Source organism: Sus scrofa, chromosome 16 (genome assembly GCF_000003025.6).
Source record: "Sus scrofa isolate TJ Tabasco breed Duroc chromosome 16, Sscrofa11.1, whole genome shotgun sequence".
Lineage (NCBI taxonomy): Eukaryota > Metazoa > Chordata > Mammalia > Artiodactyla > Suidae > Sus > Sus scrofa.
In genome coordinates, this window is record NC_010458.4 from 48622023 (window position 1) to 48642777 (window position 20755).

The 20755-nt window shown below is 46.1% G+C and overlaps 2 protein-coding genes across 3 annotated transcripts in view; one reads left to right on the plus strand and one right to left on the minus strand.

Annotated features, from left to right (window-relative positions):
* Positions 1–13932, plus strand: part of PTCD2 (pentatricopeptide repeat domain 2) — a 30941-nt gene extending 17009 nt beyond the window's left edge. For both annotated transcript variants that reach the window (XM_021076726.1, XM_021076727.1), the window contains 4 exons: positions 441–554; positions 2450–2524; positions 9372–9485; positions 13160–13932. In XM_021076726.1, coding sequence (XP_020932385.1) covers positions 441–554; positions 2450–2524; positions 9372–9485; positions 13160–13384 — 528 coding nt within the window. In that variant the 3' untranslated portion in view covers positions 13385–13932. The remainder of the gene's footprint in view (positions 1–440; positions 555–2449; positions 2525–9371; positions 9486–13159) is intronic.
* The window catches only part of MRPS27 (mitochondrial ribosomal protein S27), a 133508-nt gene extending 112959 nt beyond the window's left edge, over positions 1–20549 (minus strand). Inside the window, exons 1-2 of the mRNA XM_021076728.1 lie at positions 20334–20549; positions 5598–5684 (exon numbers count right to left, since the gene is read on the minus strand). The gene's annotated coding sequence lies outside the window, so the exon portion shown is untranslated. The remainder of the gene's footprint in view (positions 1–5597; positions 5685–20333) is intronic.

Sequence of the window (20755 nt, forward strand, 5' to 3'; positions counted from 1 at the left end):
TTAAGTGTTCATATTTTCAAATGTTTAACGTGGATATTTTCAGATTGGAAATTCCCTCAGGAAAAGTTCTGTGGTGTTGCTGAGCTTTATTATTTATTCAGGTAGTCGCAGGCTGACTCTTCACACTGGAATGTTCTGGAACCTGTATTTGGAAACCAACCTGCCTGGATAGAGACCTGTATGCTTGCTGGTAAAACTGCCCCAAGTCAGAAAATTGACAATGAACTAAAAATAGTTAATTTAGATTTGAGCTGTTAATATATAACAGACTATCTGCAGAGAGTCTCTGTATAGAGCTTATTAATCTTCTAAGTAGCTTCAGATAGGCTCTGGGAAATTCTTCCAAAAGGAAACCTGTAACAGTGAGCACCAGTAACCATCTTATTAAACTTAAAGGTTTGTGACGTTTATTTATTGAGCAACCCTCTCTCTCCTCTCAGAATAGCCCTGAATCTTTTAAAATCTGTACCACATTAAGAGAAGAAGCCCTAATCAAAGGAGAAGTCCTCTCCAGGAGAGCATCCTGTTTTGCAGTGGCGCTAGCTCTGAACCAGGTAAGGCACATCAGTGAATTGGGAGTGGGTAAGACTTTGACTTTCATTTGTTCTTGCTTTTATTTTCTTGTTTTTCCTCTCACTCCATCAGAAAGAAAAAGTAAGTCCCCATAAAGGGACCGGTGCCTCTGGTGCCGTGGCAACCTACACGTGCCTCTGCCTCCAAAGAATGTTTGCATTAGCAGTTGAGGGCCTAACATGCACTGCTGTTTACAAGGGGTTGGCCAGGATTCTGTGGAAAAGCAATGAGGGAAGCTGCACTCAGAAATTTCTCAAGTAATTAAAAATTTCAAATGAATTGCTCATTATGTAACATGCTCAGAGACCAGTTTTAATTTAATGCTCTCCGAAGTGTGTCTTTTAGTAAATTCTTCAGGGGAACAGTATTCCTTGAGTTCTCAGTACTTAAAATCATTTGTCCGTTGTTTTTTTTACCTGACCTACAGTGTGGTCAAATATAAAATTTTGAGGCCATACTTGCTTTACTTGAGGTTGTCTTAGGCATTGCTCTTTTGTCTTCTTATATGGAATGTTGCCATGGAGAAATCTGAGGCCTGCCTGAATTGTGGTGGTTTTGTTTATTTATTGATTGATTTTTTTACTTCTCAGTGACTAGATCTCCACCCTCCCCCTACCCATTTCCTTTATATCCAGGGAAACATTTTTCTATTGGGGTTTATCTGCCAGTTATTTTCTTAAATTTGTTTTGCTATAATCCTTTTTTACACTCCTTTTTTTCTCATAATGTCTTTATATAGATCATGTGCTGGTTCTTTTTTGGTTATTCATCATTGAAAAACATAAGTTTCTCTTAGACCAGCCATTTGCAGAAGATTCGTGTCAGAGACCAGAGCCATGTTGCTATGTTCTAGGCAAGCAGGAATTTTCTTTCTTTCTTTCTTTCTTTTTTTGGTCTTTTTTATTTTTTATTTTTATTTTTATTTTACCCTCAGCATATGGAAGTTCTCAGGCTAGGGGTCGAATCAAGGCTGTAGCCTCTGGCCTACACCACAGCCATAGCAACAGCAACTCAGGATCTGAGCCTTGTCTGCGACCCACACCATAGCTCAAGGCAATGCCAGATCCTTAACCCACTGAGCAAGGCCAGGGATCGAACCTTCGTCCTCATGGATGCTAGTCAGATTCGTTTCCACTGAGCCACGATGGGAACTCCAGGAATTTTCTTAATGCTGTGAGTTTTGTCCGCAAATATGCACAGACTCCATTTCTCCCTGGCCAGTGGGTAGGCATGGAGGTGACTGTCAGTGCAAAGTCTCTTCTCAGCTGCTGCTCTCAGTGACTTACTGTTGCCTGCAAGTATAGCAGATCTGTGCAAATTCTTGATTAGCTTTACCTCTGCCACCAGAAGGATCCAAAGACCTCATTACTAGTCCTAGACGCTATTACCATGATGGTAAACAGGAATCGAGTACTTCAGGCTGTGCCCCTCACGCTGGAGAACAGCTCTGTGTGCTCTCTCTGAGATGCCCAGCGCTTCGTCTGGAACTTAGCCATGCTCCATCTCCACTGGGTTTTGGCAGTGCAGACCTCTTCTGTGGTTTGAGGTTTTTGCTATTTTCTAATTATGTTAAAGATGGGTTTGCATCTCTGTTTCTCAGTCTTTTTTTTTTTTTTTTTTAAGCTCATCTACTGGGAGAGGGAAATGCCAGCTTCATGCCTCCATCTTGCAGGTTGTTAAAACAATCAGTAACATGCCACTGTAGGAAAGATTTCATAGAATGTTCATTTTTGATTACCAAAAAACTTTTTTTCTTTGTGGACTTCAAAACCTGGGGGACCATGAATAGGAATATCCTGACACCTTGAAACGACCTTTACGACCACAGCGTAATGTTCATGTGACTTGGGTATGACTTTGTTTTTCTTCCTTCTAGAACCAGCCAGCAAAGGCTCTATCCATTTTTTCTCAAATCATGAAGCCGGAAAGCATAATCTGCACTAATTTAAATGTAAGTGACTGTTTTATGGTTTAAAGTAAGGCTTAAAATTTAATAAAATGATGTCTAGGGGTTTTTCTGTCTGTGTACAAAGAATGACTTTGGATCTCCCAGGGCCTTCATTCATTCCATTCATGTGCTGATCCTTGCGTGAAAGTTACAGTAGAGCCCCCGTGAGGGGCGCCAGCCCATGCTCCTGGGAGTTTAAGTGGGGAATCTAGCTACGCTCAGATGTAGGAGGTAGCTAAACGCTGCAGGTATTGCACATGACTGCAGGAGGCTGCGCTCTAGAGAGAAGGGAGACGGATGCTGCAGTCTCCTCTAAGAAAAGCCTGCTGCTTACTTCCTGTCCATGGGACCTAACTCAGAGTCAGTCGACCTACCCTGCATAAAGTCGTGTCTAATGTGGTAAGGGCTCAATAAATGCTATTTGCATTCTTACTTTGTTGCCAGCCTGCCGTGGCCTAGTGAGTCATCTGTGCCTTCCTGGGGCAATGAAAAGACTAAGAGACTCTCCTGTCATTAAAGACATCACAGCCCCCACTCAGCCTGGCCCGTTGAGGCCCTGCCTGTATGCTGAGTACATCTGTGCTCTGGGGAGTTGAAAAGAAAGCCCCTAACTTCCAAGAACTTGCAGTCTCGGGGTCAAGATGAGGAAGACGGTCAAAAGAAGAGAACTGTGTAAACGCCAGCATGACATGAGCTGGGATAACAGGTCATAGCCAGTGCGGTGCTCCAGGTTGGGGAGCCAAGGGCCAGCCAGCAGGAACACACAGAGGAGACCTGGGGAGGAGAAAACTTGAGCGGGGTTCAGAAGGCGGGCAGGATGATGGGGTTGGAGGGGTGGAGGTGAAAGGGCATTCATTGTAGGGAGATTAGTTTTGCTGAGGGTTTGCTCGTTAGTTTGCTAGTTCTCTTCCTAGCTCTGAGTCCTTATGCAAAGTTTTATCTGAAGTAGCAATAGTAACAGTGATGGTACCATCCTTTTTCATTATTAGAACTGAAAGAACGATGCATACACAGTAGTTAGTACAGCACAGTGAGTGCCTGGCATGTAATCAGTGTTCAGTGATGCTTGCTAATACCAGTCTGTTTGGAATATGTTAAATAAAATGGATGATTTATTTGTAACCATTCCCAGGGTCATGGATGGGAAATGGGCTTAACTCCACGCTCCCATGGTTTTCACTTCTGCCCACAGGGATGACCCACACATGCCCCCCGAGACTGGTGCCCAGATGACTTTCAGGAGAAGGATAAGATAAGCCTTTAGGGTAAACTTTGGAGAATAAATTCTAGTGAGAAGTCTGAGATAAGAATACCTTATATTTGACCTCATGTTTACTTTTCAGAAGGCTCCTTGAGGGAGCAGTGGGGGTGGCGGTGGGGGGAAGCCCACGAGCCTGGCGGGATGGGCATGTTTCCCACAGGGCCACGTGAGGATCCTGGAATTGTCTGAATATGAATCATCCTTCCCCTCCTTGAATTGGGTCACAGAATTGTCACTGTCCACAAACTTAAAGAGAGTTTTACTGCTTAAAAATTCTCGCACAATTCTTCCAAATTTCCAGTATTTCAGTATAAGTCTGTTTCACCTTCCTCTGGGATGGTGAAAAAGAGATGGTTGCCATTCTCAGGTTTAATAATCTTTCAGATGCTGGGTCTCTTATTAGAACAGGTTTTTGTTTTGTTTTGTTTTAAATAATTTAATGGGCCCTAGCTGCGTCATCTGCTTGTAATCCCAAAGGACAGTTTGCTAATTTTTCAGATATGGAAACAAGATGAGCAAGCTGAGTAGTCTGTCTGGTCAGTGTTAGGAGAAACAGGAAAAAAGGTTGTTTTTTTTTCCTAATCTACTTTAAAAATGTATGCCTTATACTAAAATCTGTTCCTGCTGCCAGCTGGAATTTGAACTTACCTAATCCCTCCCCCACTTAATTCTCTTTTCATCAGAATTGTTCCTGTTGTCTATATGACCCCGAGGGCCTGGTTCCCTTTTGCTCAGCTAATGCTGCTCCACACTGAACTGACTGAGCACAGGCTCTCCTGGAGGCGCAGAGCGTGTTGACTCTGCCCTTCCGGTCTGAATTTAAACTCCTCTATTGCAAAAGAATGGTACCCCCTCTTTAGCACTGCTGCTCAATATCAAAGGACCCATTTCTACATCCAAATATGCCTGAAAGACGCAGAGACCGACACGTGGTAGCTCTCCACTGATCTTATTTGAATTCTAATTGTTTCTCTAGAAATCTAAACCCATTTTGGAACTTTTTTACCTTGCAGGGGAACTGACAAGTGGGTTAGTTTCACTGCTTTTATCCTTATTTAACACAGGTTTTTTTTTATGATTTTTTAATTTTTTCCATTATAGTTGGTTTACAGTGTCCTGTCAATTTTCTACTGCACAGCAAAGTGACCCAGTCACACATACATATAGACATTCTTTTTCTCACATTATCCTCCATCATGCTCCATCACAAGTGACTAGATATAGTTCCCAGTGCTCTACGGCAGCATCTCATGGTTTATCCATTCCAAAGGCAATTGTTTGCATCTATTAACCCCAGATTCCCAGTCCATCCCACTCCCTCCCCCTCCTTGTTGGAAACCCCGTCTGTTCGCCAAGTAACACAGGTAAATGTTTTAATGTTTGTTTCTCCTACTCACTAAGGGGCACGCTAAAGTTCTAGCTCAAGCTGAGAAGTCTCCTAGGCTGCACAGGTAGGAAAGGAGACAGGACTTCATATTTCTCATAAATCCCTTTGTGGCAACATCTCACCTATGTGTGTAAGTTAAGAACTGCATTTGGATGGACTCTTTAAAAAGAACAAGACTCTTTACAAATTAGAGGCTTTCTTTTTCCATGGAGAAAACCAGAGGTGGTCAGTTCTAGGTCTGGTATGACATTCCACGATGTCGTCGAGACCCAGCCTCTTTCTGTATTTCCACACCACCATCCTAAGCACGTGCCTTCCTTCCATTACATTTCCGTTCCAGCAAGGAGGAGGAGAAGGGGGGAGGACCAAGAAATTGGTCCCTTTGAGGACTGCCTTCCCAAATGTCGCACCCACCAACTTGTACTCACGTGTTATTGGCCAGAGCTTAATCCCATGGCTGCATCTAGCTGTTCTTGAGTTCCATACGTTACAGTGTCAGTTGAAGTTAGGGAGCTCTGTTATCAAAAAAAAGAAGAAGGGGATATTGGTCACACTATGATATTCTGCTTCAAATATAGCAAATTAAAAAAAAAGTAAAAAAGAAATGCAAATTTCTGCATGTTCAGGGCTTCTGTTCCCTTTTTTGGTCAAAGGTATCCAGTGACTTAACATTTCTTGAGGTCTCAGGGTGAGAAGTATGTGTTCTTTGAGTAGTTTTTCTTTTTTCTTTTTTTTTTTTTAGGGCCGCATCCGTGGCTTATGGAGGGTCCCAGGCTAGGGTCAATTTGGAGCTGCAGCTGCTGGCCTACACCACAGCCACAGCAACGCAGGATCTGAGCCGCATCTGCGACCTACACCACAGCTCACGGCAACGAGATCCTTAACCCACTGAGCGAGGCCAGGGATCGAACTCGCAACCTCATGGTTTCTAGTCGGATTTATTAATCACTGAGCCATGACGGGAACTCCTGAGTAGTTTTTCTTAACCAGAATTCCCCCTGCTGCTTGCTAATTCAATTTTCCTAGGCTTTTGTTTGTGCTCTGTAAGAGCACAGCAGTGTGCCACACCCTGATTTAGCTTTTCTAATTGTACCCTGAGACTTCGGTATGAGACAAGCTCCCAGCTTTCAGTTTTCTCTTTGCCTGTCATCAGTATCTGCCTCCTCTGTGTTGCCCTTCATCGGGATCGTTCGAGGTACTGAACCTTACTCTGAAATCCCTACCGAATCAGAGAGGCAAGAGGGAAACTGGGGAAACTTAAGGAGATAAGTTGAAACCTTCCAGAGCACATCATTATAGCTCCTAGCGTGGGACTCCGGAGGTTTAGCCTTGTAGACCGCTTAGAGCCCTCTGCTCCCTTTCTCTCTCTCATTGATTACTGTTGAGTCTCTGTGCGGTGCCAGGCACTGCAGATACGCATCAATGAGGTCGGCTTGTCCTTGCCCTGGACAGGACAGACCGCTGTCAGCCACACAGGTTAGTTTTCATTAATAAGACTGTTAAGAACGATTTAGAGTTGGAGCTTTTGCCCCACTTCCAAGCTAGTGAGTTAAGCTGCCAATTTCCTGATGCTGCTGGAAAACAAGACACTGAGAGGTGTCACAGCAACAGCGGTAGCCAGAGGCTTCGCATTTACGCATCCGTTGCTTGCGCCCAGTTCCCACAGAGCAACATGATAGTCTTTGCTGTCCACACAGGGGGGTTATTTTAAGAGAAGAACGTGGAACTTGGGAAACCCAAATCTCTTAAAATGAGCAGTGCGCTGTCTGTCTTCCCAGGCTGCTGTTGTGCAGACACCCTTGACAGTATAGTCTGGACTAGAGACAGTCAGTGCTCCTGCCTGACGGTGAGCGACCCACAGAGTGTTCTTTCCCGACGAGGGCTGTGCTCACAGTTTTGCCTGTGCTCCAGAACACTGCACCTAATCAGGTCCTTTGGAGTTGGGCCCATTTAGGATCATTTCATTCCGTTCTTTAGGACCAAAGACCACCTCTCATTCTGATCAGCTGCTCAGCAAACATGCAATATTATAACAAGGACTATTAAGAGAACTTAGCTGGTTTGGTATGAAAAAGGAATATCTCTTCCAGAAAAGAAAAAAAAAAAATCATCCTTCCTAAAGATCAAGAGCCTTAAACAATGTTTATACCCTTTGACTTTGTAATTTCACTTCTGGGAATCAAATCTAAGAAAGTAACAATTTTTTTTTTTTTCACCATTTCTAGGGCCCCTCCCGCGGCATATGGAGGTTCCCAGGCTAGGGGTCTAATCAGAGCTGTAGCTGCCGGCCTGCACCACAGCCACAGCAACGCGGGATCCGAGTCACGTCTGTGACCTGCACCACAGCTCACAGCAACGCCGGAACCTTAACCCACTGAGCAAGGCCAGGGATCAAACCCACAACCTCATGGTTCCTAGTCGGATTCGTGAACCACTGTGCCATGACGGGAACTCCAGAAAGTAACAATTTTTAACAAGTATGCACATTTATTGATATAATAAAACATGTAATTGCTTTATTTGCTGCATTATTTACATGCTGGATTGCTCTGCATTCGTTATTAAAAATTAGGTTTTGAGATAGGAAATGAGTTCAGACACCCTAGTCACAGAAAGGGCAGCTCCCGCTGGCAAGTGCTGCCGGTGAGCGTGAGCTCCTAACATGAAGCATGGAGACTCGTTCCCAGCTCCCCTGCTCCTGTCCTGTAGCATCAGGACCTGGGGAACTTGACCTTCATACTGGCTCAGAAAGGCTTTCCGAATAGTTGATGCTTATCAGGGGTTGGTGCCAGATACACCCGGGGCAGCTACAAACAGAGTCTGTCTTTGCTGCACCAGCAGGGCCAGCAGCGTCCCCTGAGCTTGCCAAGGCTGAGGTGCGAGAGAAACACCCCCAAGACCCCCGACAGGATCCAGCTCTGAGCAGCTGCAGTGGCTCCAGCCCGTCACCTCCTTACTGGGTCTCCATTTTCTCAGGCAGTTGGGGTGAGGCTGAGATGAGGACATGTAGGAAGCAGCGGGAAAACCGTGACACACACAGGACCTAAGACCAACCCACCCACCTTCTTCCTGCCTGCCCTCCCTGCTGACTTGTCAGGTTATCAGGAGGGGGCTGGCCCAGGGTCAGGGACACATCCAGGTGTTCATGGTGTCCCCACAGTTCACTGTGACCCCCTTGTCTTTCTGGAAGCAGCAATCGAGCCCCAGAGAGAACATGGCCCTGCAGGTGCTGGCCATGTGATCTGACAAGTTCTCAGTGCTTCACTCAGACATCAGCAAAATGGGCATAATAATAATACCTACCTCATGGGGTGGTCATGAGGATTAAAAAAAAAAAAAAAAGTAGGTTTTATTTTTTTCCCTAAAATTATTTAGAAGATAATACGTAAGATTTTAAACAATGGTTAACATCAGTCGGTGAATTCTGAGGTACTCTCATTTTCTTTAAACTGTTCTGTATTTTTCAGCGGGCGCTGGCAATGGGGAGGGCTGCAGGAGAATGTGTTTTTGCCCTTCTGTTAATTGTACCTGACGGCAGGCGGTGAGCAGTATCACGCGGAGGCCACGTCTAGGGCCCCCTTTTGAAAGTTCCTTACTAGCTACCATGTAAATAGGAATTCCTCATTAAGACATTAACCAGCTTCCACTCTACACTTGCAACAACCTCTATCCCTGCTGTTTCTGAACCCCAAAGTTAAATTAAAAAGATAAAGGTATCATTTGCCCCAGAGCCAGTCTTTAGGAGACTGAATGTCTCAGCCTTGAATCTAGAAGAAATAGGAAAAACTAGCAGTAAGGATTATTGAGTACCTCCTGCATGTTAACAGTAACCCCAAATGTGAGCTGTATTTTCCTCATGTTACAAATACAGGAAGTGGAAGAGATTAAATACCTGGCCAGAGTCACTCCGCTGGTGACTGCCAGTGCCGGGATTCTGGCCCCGCTATGCCAGACTCTAGAATTCCCCCATTTCTGCCCTTTAGCAAGTTGTGAAGTTTTGGTGTTTTGATTAGCTACTGAAAACAAATTTTGGCTTGTGGGCATTCATTTCGAAGCTCTTTTGAACCTGTGCGAGCAAATGAAGGAGGAGTTGGCCTGAAAGTGGGGGGGGGCTGTCAACGTGGGCTCGTCTCACAGGGTTCGTTGCTCAGTGCTGATGACTGGCTCCGTCTTGTGTTTGCTTGTTTCTTCTTTTTATTCAGATTATGATCCATGTCCAATCCAATATGCTGAAAGCCCTCATAGAAATCCTGAAGGATGCCACAGAGGGAAATTTATCAAGATTTGTGAAAAAACATGTGTTCTCAGAAGAAGTGGTGAGTATGGACAGAGATGACAGAACGGAGCAGGGGCAGTCTCTGAACCGGCCACTCAGTACCTTAGTCCCCTAAGGCCACCTCCTTAAACAGAGGCACAGATCTGGCTGCCTCGCTGTTCTCTTGTCAGTGTGTGGGCGCAAAGTCCGTTCTCCCTTCTAACGTAATAGAGCCTCTGCAATTCGAGGAAAGCTTTCTCCCTTTACATAGTTCTTTCCCCACACTGTTTGCACGGGGGTCGGCTCTCTTTTTTCCCTTTCTCCTCAAGCATCCACTTCCTTCTCCCCACTCCTCATGCTTCAGGGGTCAACCTTGCCTCATGTCTCAGAAGGAAATAGAAGCAATCAGAGCAGAGCTGCCTCCTTGTCCCCCCACCCTGCCTTCCCTCCTGAAGCCCAGGTGACTACAGACAGACAGCTCTCTAGAGCCAGCTCGGCTCCCCAGCTGCGCCTGGGGCCCTCCCCTCACCCCTTTGGAGCCTCCGCACTGCGCCTGTGGATCACTCCCGTGGGCACATAGTAGACAGGAGCATCTCATCTTTAAAAAGAGCTCCCCGCCTTAAACAAGTGAAAAGACAGACCTGGTATTTAGATAGGAAGACTCAACCGCATAAAATTAGTTCTTCCAAAGTTAATGTGAGAATGTAACATCACAATAAAAATACCGTTAGGTTTTTTTCCTATAGTTAAAGCTTAGTAGAGCAAACTAGCAAGAGTAGCTGGGAAAACCCTGGGAAAGAAGAGTAGGAAAAGGTGCCAGACCTGCTGGATATGAAGCCACACTAAAGCTGCTCTAATTAGAACTCTCATTTTGGCTCCTGAGTAGACCAACTGATGGAACCATATAAGTGCTTTGCAAAATTATAAAATAAGTTAAAATTGAAAAGAAGCAATTTCTAAACATTGAAAGAAAAATGAAACAGAGGAACCAATGTGTCACATTGATGGCTTAAGCACACAAAGAGGAATTGTAAGTTATTTGAAATTTAGAAGGCTGGCAAAGGGAGCCTGTCGGCAAACTAATTGGATAGGATTAAGTCTAAAGCTTCTTTCTATTTGATGTCTTAGCGCTGTGTAGGTTGTGCCTCACCCACACCTTTCCGGAGGATGTTTAGAGAGGTAGGGAACTAGAAGGTAAAGCGGGGTTAGAGCGCTGGAGAGTGTGTGTGTGTGTGTGTGTGTGTTCCTTAGACCTGGCTCATGCATATGTTGTTCTAGTCGTGTGACTGAACCATCCAAACAAACTTCACGCTGAAAAGTGCTGGTTGTTTTGTTTCCCCTAAAGCCTACAAGGCTCATTTACTCAGAAAGCTCAACCTCCAGTTCCCTGTGTCCTCTGGTTGTTGTGAGGCCACTCGGGGAACTGCTTGTTGAGACATGAATTGATCCATAAAACTCCAGCAGCTCTTGATCTAGTGCTCAATATGTCAGCGAGATTGCACATGGAGTCTAATATTGTAGAGCTCTGTATTTTACAAATGCTCTGTTTGGTGTTTATGCCACCAGTTATTAAAAATATCCTATGCGCGGAGAGATGGTGCCATTTCCGCCCCCCAGAGGAATGTTGAAAAGAACTGGCAACTTTCTGCAGCCCCCCCAGGGAAAGCATTCAAACAGGAGCTGCTTCCTTATTGACTTCTGTAAAACTTCAGTTTACAACGTGGTACCGCCTCTTCTCTGCTTAAATTGCAGAATGGACCAATACCACGTAGTATTTCTGCAGTGAGTTAAGAGATGGGTAGTATTTGCCATGAGGGCAGGGTCACCTGCAGCTCGGCTCCCCTGCTTTGCTTCTACTGGAAGCCGTGCACTGCTGCACACGGAGTCACCCCACCTTGAACTTGAGGCCTAAACAGGCTTTCCTTTGTAAGAACATGACAAGTGTTTAAACTTTATGCAAAGGTTCAGTGGGGAGCCCTTGTTTGAAAGTGTGTAGAGAGCAGACAGGAGTGTGGTAAATTAGGATTCAAAGAGATTCACCAGAGACCTAGATCACCTCAGTGTCATCGAGAAATGCTGTCAGGTTGTCTCCTTAATAAGGTCTGAACTAAGTAAAATGTTGGTTTTGTTCAGAAAGTGCTTTTGCATTCTGATTTTGAGCTGACCCCTTTTTGTAGAATAAAATGCCATTCATATACTTGTGATGCTGATATTTATACTCCTGGTCTAGACCTGGCCTCCATGCCTCCTACTTGTGTATCCAACAGCCTCTGGAAATATCCACGTCGGTGTGTCATAGTCACCTGCCTTGTCCGAAACAGCGCTTCTGATTTTCCCTCCCAAGTCTGCTCCTCCCCCTCCCATCTCAGGGAGTGACATCCCCCATCTCCAGGCTGCTAAAGCCCCAACTGGGAAGATGTCTTTGATTCTTCCTGTTCCCTTAGCAAAAAGTCCTTTCAGTTTAATCTCCAAAATACACTTTCTTTCCCTCTACTTCCCTGTCTCTTCTATACACTTCCCATCTAAACCATCACCTGTTCTCATCTGGCCTAGGATACGGGCCTCTCGTTAGTCTCTACATTCTGGAATCCTCCACTTCCCTACCTGGCTTTTTAAATCTAAATCAGATCATGCCCCAATGTGGACCATCTGATGGCTTTTAGCATAAATTCAAAAATGAAATAAATTCCAAAAAAGCCCTACATCATCTGGCTCTGCCTCCTGCTCTGACCACTAAACTGGACACAACTGGAGTTCCCATTGTGCTCAGCGGTAAGGAAACCAACTAGGATCCACGAGGATTTGGGTGTAATCCCTGGCCCCACTCAGTGGATTAAGGATTCATTGTTGCCTTGAGCAGTGATGTAGGTCACAAACACAGCTTGGATCCCAAGTGGCTGTGGCTGTGGCGTAGGCTGGCGGCTACAGCTCCGATTCGACCCCCAGCCTGGGAACTCCCATGTGCCACAGGTGTGGCCCTAAAAAGCAAAAAACGAAACAAAAAAAAACCTGGACACAATTTTTTCTACTGCTCTCTGACCTCCTTTCCCCCCTGTATGTTTTGCTACATAGTATGTGCCACTTGAACCCCCATTTTTATAAAATACTAGGTATGGGAGTCCCGTTGTGGCTCAGTGGTTAAGGAGTCTGACTAGGAACCATGAGGTTGCGGGTTCGATCCCTGGCCTCACTCAGTGGGTCAAGGATCCGGCGTTGCCATGAGCTGTGGTGTAGGTTGTAGACGTGGCTCAGACCTGGTGTTGCTGTGGCTCTGGCATAGGCTGGTGGCTTCAGCTCCAGTTCAACCCCTAGCCTGGGAACCTCCATGTGCCGTGGTTGTGGCCCTAGAAAAAGACAAAAAAATCAAATAAAATACTAGGTATGATTTTTCAAGAACTAATCCTGAATGTTGTATGTAGCTTGTGGACTCCCTTATAGCCCACCATACCTCTGTGCCCCAGTACCCTCTTTTCACCATTTTAGGTATGCACTCTACATGCATTTGTCTGTTTTTATTTTTTGGCCATGCCGGGGGCATGTGGAAGCTCCCAGGCCAGGGATCAAACCTGTGCCATAGCAGTTACCAGTGCCACAGCAGTGACGATGCTGGATCCTTAACCTGCTGAGCCACAAGAGAACTCCTTTTAAGCATTTCTGTCTCTGCTTCTTGGAGGATGAAAAGAACAAGGAAGGAGTCTTGCAGAGATATAATGACGTGCTCTTGTGATTTTCCAGCTGGTCAAAGTGAGGGAAAAGGTGAAGCACGTGCCTGCTCTTCTGGCCAAATTTGACGAGCTCTATGGGAAACTGCACGTAAATGGCCAGGTCACGACTTACAGTTTGGATGCTCTGCTCTGCCACACGCCCAGGGACGTGAAATCCCACATGGGGCTGCTCAACAAGAGGACAGTCAGCCGTCGGACCTTCCAGCCACTCAGCCAGTCCCTGTGGGCCGAATAACCCTGGGTTCAAACCAGCCGTGGGCCTGAGTTGGAGGGGCCTGCCTCTAGTGAATTACTGGCTTCCTAAGAAGTCAGGCATCCCACTCCGGTGCATCCTCTCCTAACCCCTGGTCTCCTCCTTCAATCTCCACATTCACTGACTGCTGGCAGGCTGACTTGAGAAGTTCAAGGTGTGCCGTTGTGAAGCAAGCACAGCAGAAAGCTTGGCCCCCCGCGGAAAGGAGGCTTCCCTGCACAGACTGCCGCGGATCCTCGGAGGGACACGGTCACGGTCACCGTGTTCAGCCCAGCTTCTGTACCAGAGCAGAACCCAGGAAGCACTCGCTGGCAGGAAGGAATTTCACCGGAAGTCGCCAGCTCCAGCCAACATCCAGGGGAATAGTTACTTCCAGATTATTCCCTTGCTGAGTTCAGGAGGTCGGAAACCCTATTCTGTGCTGGGAAGTAGCCCAGGATTTTCTCACTGCTTCTGTCCTCACTTATCTGTGACACTAAATTATGGCCCTCATGTTTCCATCTGTAAAATAAACACATTGCTCATGTGAATCTGTGTATTACTTTGAAATTTTCACTCAAGGTTCAATAGGGTCAGGTTTTCTCAAAAATAACAGAAATTAAAAGGTTCCTGAGAAAAAACTTTTTGTTTTCGCCGCAGAACAAACAAAACCAGGGTTTAATTCTCAGAGCTAATAAATAAGCTGAAAATTTAAATGGATACCACTTGGGTCATGGGCATGCCATGTGCTTTTCAAAATAAATGCCAGTAATGCTGTCAGTATGGCTCAGTTTTCCATGCGGGTCATAAATATTTGATCCAATTCATTTGTTAATCATTTTCTCTTTTCTCTCTTGGGATGTTTTATTTTTTGGTAAAAATAAATGTGTCAGGACAGCAGGTCAGAGCTTCCTCAGACTGATCTGTCTCTTGACAGTTTGAAAGCTGGCCCCTGTGCCGCCACCCCTTTGTTTCTGAGGGCCCCCGTGATGGGAAAGCCTCCCAGCCGGCTTTCTGGGGTGCTACGACCCCTTATTCAGCACGCCTCAAAACCCAAGGCTGGCTCTAACTTTATTGTTACACTGAGACGAGAACTGTTCCTAGAACCAGGAATTCTAGAGCAGAAGGAATCTTCAAAGTCTCCTACTCAGGTCGAGGAAATGACTTTTGCCCAATGTGGCCTGACCAGTTTGAGGCCTGGCTGAGGTTAACCTCCACATTCCTAGTCTCACACCCTCCCACTGCGCCTCCCTGGGGCTCCTCAGAGGAGAAAGAGCAGAATCTCTTCAGAGATGGGGCACCGAGGGCTCCCACAACCCTGCGTGGCCATGGGCTCCCCCCCATCTCCTCATTTGTTAAATGGGGTAATAGGAATACCGCTTCATGGACTTGCTGTGCAGATGCAGTGAGGTACACGTGAAGCTGCCTGGCTTGAAGTAAGTGCTGTACAGACATTAGCTATTAGCACTGTGGGTAGCATTCAGAGTGTTTGCACCTAGCTGAAGAATTACTTAAACAAATGAGTTCTTCCTCCTGTTCGGGAATAGCAGAAGAATTTCTTTAGCCTCTGCTCTGTGAAGCATAAGCGTCATTCCAAGAAAATTCTCTGCCTTCATAGAAGCTTAATCGCATCTTGTCTGGTGTTTTGCAAAAGAAAAAAAAAAGCATTTCAATGTCTCTACCTTCAAAGTCTTAGGGAATAATAGGGCATGCTTCCTGTCCCCCAACTTATCTTTTATCTTCCCCAGCATTCACAGAGGGCATTCAAATGGCTATTATGCCCTGGGTGAATGTGGCCTTGGTTGTTAGCTAACGACTATTCATTAGCCAAAAAAAAAAAAAAAAAAAGAATTTTGTGTGCAATAAATAGCAGCCATGACCTTCCCAAGCCCCGCTGTTCTGAGCAGCTGGCGGCTGTGGTTCTTTGCTGACTGCAAAATGGTCCTTCAACCTGTTCCCACAAGTCTCACTGAGGGGCAGCTTAGTACAGAGGTAACAAATGTGCATAATGTTTACCCTAAAATAACAGACAATTCTGAAGGCTGGGGAAAAAAAAATCAAAGAAAGTATCTCAGATACGGCAACCATTCTATTCTTCAAAACTTGGTAGTTTCTTTGAAAAAATAGGGTTTCTTTGCAATTGATAATTTGCCTAAAGCACCTGCATACTCTTCAGTAACTTGCCTCAAGTGTGTGCTTAATTCCATTAATGAGAATGTCTGATGGACAGAACCTCTTATTCCCCAAGTCTGTTATGAGCCTTTGTAGGTTGTTTTTCACTTACTGTAAATGTCTGTTGCTACAGAAGCCGAAAATCATGGTGAGTACAGCACAGTATGAGAAAGAGACGAAAAGATATCTCCTTAATTAGGTGATATGGGCTGGCGGACTAGTTATCTACTGCTGTGTCAGAAACACTCCAGAATTTAGTGGCTTAAAACAAGACCAATCATTTTATTCGAATTGACTGGGCTCAGCCAGGCAGTCACCTTGAACGCTTCTTCACTTAATGTTTCTGGCAATTGATGCTAGGACCTCAGCTGGGGCTGGGGCTGAGCATCCACACGTGGCTCCCTGAGGGCACAGTGCCTGCTACTGGGGAGTGAGTGTCCTCAGAGGACAGGCAGAAACTCTGTCACCTTTTACGACCCAGTCTCGGAAGTCACAGCATCACTTCCACTCAAGCTACAGGAGGAAGCATACGTCCCACATTCAGTGATGGGAATGTCAGAATTTATGGGCATGTTTCTACCATTCATTCATTCATGATTCATTCATTCAGGCTGCACCCACCACCTGCACAAGTTCCAGGGCCAGGGATCTCACCTGTGCCACAGCAGGGACCCAAGCAACAGGAGTGACAGCACCAGGTCCTTAACCTTCTGAGCCACCAGGAAACTCCTGGGCATGTTTTAAACCACCACAGTCTTTTTCAGTAAGCTCTTTAAACTAGTCCTTTCCCATCGCTACCTCCCTAATTAAAGCCACCATCATCAGTCATCTGTCTTTCAGCTCTTCTCTCTACCGCAGCCAGAGGGAGGCTTCCAAAACACATGTGGCCTCTCTTCTGTTGAAAACCTCCGAGGGCTCCTCACATCCCTCTGGGCAAAGCTCAGACGCTAACATGCCTGAGAAGGCCCTTCCGAATCTGGCCCTGGGGTCTGCCCATGCGGCCCCATCCCACTCCACCACCCTTCTTCCCTCCTGATCGTCTTTTGGGTCATAATTTAGACATCCTTCCGTTGTTTCACACCTGTCATACTCCCACCGCTGCCTGTTTGCATTTTTCAGTCCACGGAGGAGCCCATCTACCTTGCTCTCCACTGTCTGCTCTGTACCCGGCGCAGCAGGGAGTGCAGGAGAGGATGAGCACTCACTGAACTACCACCTCGCTTGTCATATAATCATGTCGGCTGTTGTCACCATCCCCCCATGAATCGCGTCTTCTCGCCAATGCCACGCGCTCGGCCGCGACACTTCACATTTAGACCTGCTTCCAAGCTTTGGCTCTGCCCATCATGTGACCTTTTCTCCTCCCACCTAAAATGCCTTCACTCTTACTCTAGCCACCTTTTTCTCCCCAACTCATGTGTTCTCTCTTCTACAAGGCATCCTCGAGCTGTAGAACCCAGGTGGGTTCTCCATTCCTTCATCCACCAAATCCACAGGGCGCACGTACAACAGACGAGGCGACGTGAGAGGCCCTGAATGCCACGGGGACAAGATTGACAAGATGGCTTTTCCAAAGCAGAACACTCTGAGCCTGCCATGCGGAACTAGGAACCTTTTGGTCTAGTCATTTGCTCTTTGCTTCTGTAGCCAGTACTCATTACAGAGCGATCAAAATCCTACTCGAGAACACTCGGTAGTGAAATAAGACCCATTCTGGGCCACTTTTGGTGATGATGACCCAAGAAATTAATGCAAATGTGAACTAATTCCTAAGGACTCTTACTGGGAAATTATAATGGGGCAGTAAAGCTTTCCCTGCTACAATTCACGTAGGCAAGATGAACAAAAATTTCTTATTCATTCTCTGGCTATATTGAGAAGCCAGTAGAGGAATTCATGGGAGACTTGATCTTGCTGGAAGACTATTTTTAAGTTTGACACTTTTTAAGGTAAATGTTTGATCTTTCCGATATATTCCTCTTGTGTCTTTTCCTAGCCAGGAGGACAGCTGAGGCTAAGTCAGTGGTTGTCAGACTTTAGCAAGCATGTGAGTCACCTGCGGAGCCTGTTCACTCCCAGATTGCTGGGCCGCCTCCAGAGCTTCAGAACCGTAGCCCCGGAGGAGGGCCCAAGAATGTGCATTTCTAATACATTCTCAGGTGCTGCTGTTGCTAGTCTGAGGACTGCTTTAACCACTGCTGTTGGAGGAGGCTTGTGTTCCTTCATGTGCATGGGAGGCTCAGGCTTCAGGTCCAGTCTCTGGGACCACAGGAGGGGGTCTCTGCTGTGAAGAGGGACAAGCAGGGGAGCATGGCTTTGTCCTTGGACTCCTGAGCAGATGTCTGCTGAGGCCACGCCAGTTCCCAGGCTGAACTCTGTGCCTTTGCCACTTGCCCCTACTCACCAGGCCCCTCACTCGGATGCTGACTCACCTCAACCCCAAGCCCTGCCCTGGATTCAATGAATCAGGAGTCTCAGGGCATTATGATTTAAGATCAATGAAAAAGAGATTTATTCAGTGTTTTCAAATTATATGCATATCCACATAAATTAGGCAACAGGTGGCAAAATAGCACAGTGCTTAACAAAACTAACCCAAGATTCAAATTTATGTTATAACATTTCTATCTACAAATTTGACTTGGGAAAATTAAACTTAGTAGATAAAATAGCTATTTAAAAAACCACAATGGTAGTAGCTAAATTAATAAAATTGGATATGCATTATGCATAAAAAATGTGTAGTGAACCCAATCATTTTGAGTTGATCCCAGTGGAAATAGTTCAGAGAAGCAAAAATTAAAAAAATGTTGAAAGGAAATTATTTGACTGTATTGCATACAAAAAATGGATCAAGCAATGAGGCTGGCTTAAATGACATTACCTCAGAAATATCTGAACAAAAACCGAGTAATGTTGATGACATTCTGATTGAAATATTTTTTATTCTTAACATGGAGTTAAAAGGAAGGGGATTAAAAAATACCCTCTGTTCTCATGGACTTGCATTCTGCAGGAGGAACAGATGCTCCAGTACATGGATGACCGTACAAATGACCTCATGATCCCAAGTGGGACAGATAAGTCCAGGGGGTAACTCACATCACCCTGTGGCAGAGACAGTAAGTGGCATGTGCATGCACATGTGCAAACACACGCACACACACACACAAAGAAGTGGACCCTTTCTGGGTCTTTCACAGCACCAATCGTCTATGTCCTTCATTTTGACCATAAAGTACGTTGCCTTGTGTTGTTACCGAACTTTTTAGTGTGTCCAGGGTCTCCTGAAGGATGAAGTGTTCGACCTTTGTCTTCTATGACCCCAAAGTACCTTTGCAGCATAACACCGTACACATCATGGGCCATTAGTATTCTTTGAAAGAATGAATGAATGGCAGATTTTAGTTACTGTGGACTGTCTACCATGATATGCTTAAGGACCTCACAACTTTGTCACAACCAGTTGCTTTTTCTACCTCCGTTTTAGATCTGACAGAGCCCAGAAGCAGTGAAGGGGAAGCCCGGGCTGATAAGAAGGGGGCATTAACATATGGGCCTGAGCCCCTCTATCTTCCAGTTCTGACGCCATGGATTCCCCACCCCACCCCCCCGTAAGGCCAAGCACTCAGCTAATCTGAGACAGAAGCGACTGGGGGGCAGGGGGAGTGGGGAAGGGCACAAGGGTTCCAGCTGAAACTTCCAAGGTGCGAACGAAAGAGGGTCAAACCCCTGCAGAACCTCGAACCCACCCCACCCCTAGTTGCCTGCCTTGCGCAGGGGATCCTTCTGAGGCCTGTGGCCTCCAAAGGCCTCCCAGGCACCTCGGCCACCATGATCAAAGGCAGGGTTGAGGGAAGAAGACTCAGAGGGAAAAAGAACACCACGCTTGGCTGCTATCGCTGCCCTGCAGCTGAAACCCTGCAAGGCTGGTGTGCTGGGATAGGAGAAGGCCTCATTTCATTAGGCTCAGAGAGGAAAATGTGCAAGGAACCAGAGTCAGCCTAGAAGGCATCAGGGCAACCTGGGGTTTCACCTGCAGGCCTGCCTGGGACATGCATGGCCTGGTTAATGATGCTTACATCCCTCGCCTTCCTGAGCGCTCTCTCTCCCGCCCCAAGTCAGGCCAAGCTGCTCACCCAGAAGAGCCCAGCATCACTGCATCACCTAATCCCTCAAACCTCCCTCAGTCCCAGGCAGCAAGATCATGTGTCAAATTACAAGTGATATCACCAAGAAGGAAGAAGCAACCCCCCCTCCCCACCATCAGGGGCTGCTATCCACAGCTGGATTTGATTTTGAATTCACGAATGCAAGTCACATGCCTGGCAACCAGGCAGCAGAACCTCCTGGTGTATCCTACTGCACCCTAGGGGGACACATCATGTAGCCACTAGGGTTCAAGAGGATTAAGGGTGACCTTCAGGTTCACGGCTGGAAATTACTGGATTAACATCAGGTAGTCAAAGGAGTATGTTCTGGTTATAGCCGGCGGCAGGATGGCCACAGGCACGTCCAAAGATAATTCAGCACGAATGCTGCTCACTGAGAAGCCACGAGAAACTAGGCAACCAACTCAACACGAGGCTTCTGGACCAGGGGGTTTGTCCCCCATATAACACCATAGAAGGTGGGGGAAATGTCACTCCCAATTTAGATTAGCGGAATCGTTTCTGTGACACATCGCTGCTCCAGGGACAGGGAATTCAACAACTATGAAAGGGCTTTATAAGCTAAAGTTCATAAAATAAAGGAAAAACAGCTAATACATAAGACTTACCGCTGGTCAGATCGTATGCAAAGCACTTGTATAGAGTATCTCATTTAATCCTCAGGAAAACTCCATGTGCGACTGTTCCCCAGTTCGGCAGATGACGAAACTGCAGCTCAGAGAAGTTATTACCTGCCCATGGATATAATGCTGGGGAGTGCGTGAGAACAGCAGTCTGACGCCAGAGCTCATGTTTGTAACTCTCTCTGGAGTTAACAGCGGCTGTGTGTGTGGTGCGCGTGTGCTCGGGGCACCTGGGTGCGTGGGTTCGCACGTGCGCATGCGTATCCTTTTCAGGAGACGTGGTTTTATGCTGTTAATTCGGCCAAACCTCAAAGGGGTTTCTGAGCAAAAAAGGTTAAAATGTACATGCTTACATACATATACATACTTATATATGAGTATTTCTACACACACACACACACACACAC